Source organism: Pterocles gutturalis, unplaced genomic scaffold (assembly GCF_000699245.1).
Source record: "Pterocles gutturalis isolate BGI_N339 unplaced genomic scaffold, ASM69924v1 scaffold43970, whole genome shotgun sequence".
In the NCBI taxonomy this organism is placed as follows: domain Eukaryota; kingdom Metazoa; phylum Chordata; class Aves; order Pterocliformes; family Pteroclidae; genus Pterocles; species Pterocles gutturalis.
The window spans coordinates 3,087-7,364 of NW_010139789.1; the positions used below are offsets into that span (position 1 = coordinate 3,087).

At 52.4% G+C, this 4,278-nt stretch overlaps 1 protein-coding gene across 1 annotated transcript; it reads right to left on the bottom strand.

Annotated features, from left to right (window-relative positions):
• Positions 1-1,239: 1,239 nt before the first annotated feature.
• Positions 1,240-3,482, bottom strand: LOC104458235 (glutathione S-transferase theta-1-like; the record flags this gene model as incomplete). The annotated part of the gene is made up of 4 exons (XM_010083441.1): positions 1,240-1,446; positions 1,903-2,079; positions 2,567-2,717; positions 3,395-3,482. Coding segments are annotated over 4 exons (623 nt in total), but the record flags the coding sequence as incomplete, so codon positions are not given.
• Positions 3,483-4,278: the final 796 nt, after the last annotated feature.

Here is a 4,278-nt window from a genome sequence, read left to right on the forward strand (position 1 = left end):
GAGGAGAGAGCTGCTGTCGCTGACTCTGCCGACTGGAATGCAACAGGCTCTCCTCCTCAGCAAACTTGCCAATAAAAAATCAGGTCAGAAAAAAATATCCCCTGCAGGTGTCAGCACTGAAACTGAACGAGTTTTGGGGCAAATCTGCCTTTTCACCGCTGACACGGAGGATTTCCTGCAGGTTGGAGGAACGGAAAGTGAACGGCACCGGGCTGCTCAGCTGCTTCAGCTCAGCCCGCAGGGATGCTGTGCACGCTGTGGTTCGTGGTGTCCCTTCGAACTAAAGGGCAGGTTTGCACAGGAAACGAACGCAAAAGAGGCAGCGGGCTTGTTCCCCAAAACCAGCTGGAAGGATGTGTGAGCCTGGTCTGAGCAGCTACGTTACCTCTGTGGATGGTGCACCCAGCCAGCAAGGACAAACGACCTCCAGATACAACCAGAGCTTAACAAAGAGGGAAAAAACCAGTTCTGCAAACTGGAACCGTCCTCGTGGCTCATCCCAGGACACAGAAGGTCACAGGGACAGGAAAGCAGGGGGGGGACACAGGGACAGGAGGGAGGTCGGGAAGGTGCCGCACAGATGTGGGTGTGAATCAGTGGCTGCTTCCTTCCAAATCCTGTTTACAAATCCAAACGGAGCTACAACACGTGGTAAATGTAACCATGAACTTTACTGGAGAATCTGACATGACAGAGGAGTAGTGGAACATTAACCCTGGTGCCCAGGTCCCGCAGGAGCCCACCAAGGGCTGGCTCCTGACCCATCCCTCTACTGACGGAGCACAAACCTTCCAGCTGAGCTTGCTGCAAAGTGAAAGCCATTTCCAACGGTTTTTCCTTGTTTCAGACATACCAGCTCTGCCATACCCTCAGGAAACCTTTGCCCCTTCCATAGTGCTGTGACCTGGGAAACTCAGAACAGGGATGGAAAGGGCAGTTCTGACTGGCCCCAGTTCCTACATGGACCAAAACACCTCTGTGCTCAAGCAGATCCGGCGGTGTTGGAGCAAGAAAGAAAAGCCGACAGGGCTACAGCCAACATACCTGGAGAGGACAAGAGGGGAAAGCAGCTCACTGCAGTGTGTTTAAGATGTAGTTTTCTTCCCTTCTAAGTTGCAGAAAGGCTGTGATGTAAGTGTATTTTGTGGAATGGTGTTTCTGTATGATTTTTAGAAGAAATGCTGAAATACTACAAAAAGCCTGAACAAAATAATCCAGTTTACTTAAGGGTTTAACCCCCTAATTCTGGATGAGCTGCTTCAGGAGCTGGTTCTTGAACTGCTCCACCAGGTCAGGTGCAATCTTATCAGCGGTCAAGCTGTTGATGTTCATGATCTCTTCATGGGCTTCCTGGAAGAGCTGCTTCCCCACTGCATCTTCCACCCGCCTGCGCCACGCCGCTAACGCCGGCCGCCCCGCAAAGAGGTCGTAGCCAGCGCACACAGGCTGCAGAGAGAGAACAAGAGAACCCAGGAGGAGTCACACAACACAATTGCTGGGAATGGGACCGGAATGAAGCCGGGATATGCTTTTGGCTCAAGGAAGCAGTCAGTCACCACGTTAGGTGGAGTTCATTTCTGGTTCTCAGCGAGCAGGAAGCAAGTGGTGTCATCCTCAGCAGCTGCTGTCCGCTGGGACGTGCAGCGAACGAGCCCTGCCACAGAGCTCCACGTGCACCAGCACATCTCTTCCAAACATCTGTATTTTCTCTGCCTAGTTTGTAAATTATCTTTTTTTCTGAGGAATTTTGTCCGTACTTCTCTAGAGAGAACTGTCTCAAAGGAGGTGTTCCCTGGCAAACTCAATTATGGTCAAAGTCAAAAAGGAACAAGATTTCACCCCGCTCAGGAGGGTCCTGCCCACAGCCCAGCGCGCGTCCCACAGCGTGGGGTCGGTGCTCACCTGCATCAGCTCCACCACTGCCACCACGTCTGCCAGGGAGACCTCGCTGCCCGCAATGAAGGGCTTGTCCTGCAAGAACTTCTCCTCAAACTGCTTCAGGACAACGTTCAGCTCTTCAGTCATGCCTTCCAGTTTCTCTGGAGGAAGCGGCTGGCCTGTGATGAGAGGCAGCAGCACCTGGCAGGGAGAAGAACCAAGATGCTTTTTACGTATTTCCCTCCAAACCTAGTCCACACCCTCCCACTGCCTTCTGCTAAGGACCCCTCCCCGGCCATAGACGGGAACAGCCGGCACGGCTGCTCTCAATCAATGTCAGCCATTAGTTCCTGCCTGTCCATGTCCCCTCCCTAGAAAGTCTGAAATTTCAGCCAGCAGAGTCTCCTCTGGAGGGCAGGCTGCATCACCCGCACTGTGTTTTAGGGGAGGCTGGTTCCTCCGGTGACGGCAGTGAGCTGTGCCCACCCAGGATGCGTTTGCTCTGATCTCGGTGCGTGCACAGCGCTGTGCCTGCGCAGGAGGTGTTCACAACACGTCACTCAGACTCGGCTGAGCAGCCAAGTCAGTTCCACATCTAGTTCTGTCCCTGTCTGTCACCTGGTTTGTACCTTTGCTGGGGAGGCCCTGCACACAGGAGGCACTGCAGCTCTTAGCACTTAGGTCTTACCTTAGATAAGAACAGCTTGCTGCCCTTCCCACGGGTGTTGACGTGCTGCCACGACAGGTACTCATCAACCCTCGCCCTCTTCTGCAGGTCAGATGGGTACCAGTGATCGGGGGTCTTGTATTTCCTGGCCAGATACAGGAGGATCGCGACGCTGCAGAGAGAGGACAGGCCAGTGAGCTGATCACCGGAGAGCAAAGCAGCTCGTCCCTTCTTCTTTCCACAAATTTTGCACTGCTGGGCCAGCAGGGATATAAACCAGATCTAAGTCAGGTCTAAGTGCAGGACACACAGCTGCCAGCTGGGCACAGCACACCAGGGTTTGTGCTGGCCTGACCACTGCTTGCGGACAGAACTGTCTGACGCACCGGCCCAGTGAGGCAGTCGTGGCCCGCTGGCACCGTTACCCCATCAACATTTTTGAGCAAATAGGGGCCACAGAATGTGTTTATACCGAACCAGCTCTGCGTTGCCTGGCCAGTCAGCTGCGGGTGCCTTGCGGCAGGGTTTCCCCACTGAACCGCAGCCTCCAGCGGACGGTGGAGAGCAGGAGGACACACCGACAGGTATTCAAGCTCAAGAACATAGCCTGCACGCAAGCTAGCTCTGAACAGCGGTTCACGGGTTTTTCCACAATCAATGCTGTTTGAGTTGCTTACATGAGAAAGCCCCTCTCAAAACACAGGTTTATGTTACAAGTGGAACAGGTAGGGAGGAGGCAAACAACTGCCTGGGCTGGAGTCCCAGCAGAGAGGGAACAGTGCACCAGCAGAACCCAAGCATCAGGATAAACAGCACTGCAGCAGGAGTCGGAGCTTATCTGAGCCTCACCTCTCTGCTAAGGTGAAGGAACCGTCCCTCAACGCGGGCACCTTCATCAGGACATTCACCTTCTGGAACTCCTCCGTCCTGTGCTCCCCTGAGGAGGGAAATGGGAAGTTTTACTTGGCAGCGATGCAGGACCTGCCTGCAAACACCTGAGGAGTCGGTGGGGACCACTGCCTCACGTTCCTGGGCTTGGCTGTACAAATACAGCCTTGTTTAAGTTTATAAGCAATCAAAAAGCGCCACAGGGTGAACACGGGGCTTGCCCTATGATGTCAGCCTAGTTACTTATTGCCTGCATACCAGAGCTACCTCTCGACAGAAGGTCAGGATGGTTCAGAGTCCTTCCATACCAACAGCACTTGTCAGCCCAGGGCTCTATCAGCTCTGGCTCTGTGCCTGGAGGTACCTGTCCTGGACAAACCCAGAGTGAACACTGAGCTCCTTGGAGGAAAGGAATCTCCATATCAGAAACATGAAGCAGAAGAATCATGAAAAAGCAAGGGATTATTTTTTTTTTTCTGGAAGATAATGTAATTTATATTCCACTCTCTTTTTAGTCCTCAGGTGAAAATAAATTTCTATGATTCCATATAAAGCCATGGGTACTTTATTACAGCTCTATCAATCAGCTCTTTATGTGGGTTTTATATATCCTTTATCAGAGCACTGATATATGAATGAGCTGGCTTTTAAGCTATTTTTTACCCCCCAAAAGGTAAGCAGAGTCAAAGTGACAGGATAAAGTGCTTTTCTCATTTGAGGTCTCAGCATGCTCCATCATGTTTGAACCCAATCCCAGGAGCCTTGTTGTATGTGACTTGCTCGTGCCAGCCTTTTCCAGCCGCTGGCTTCACTCACACGTGTACCTGTGTGCTCAAACTTCTCTA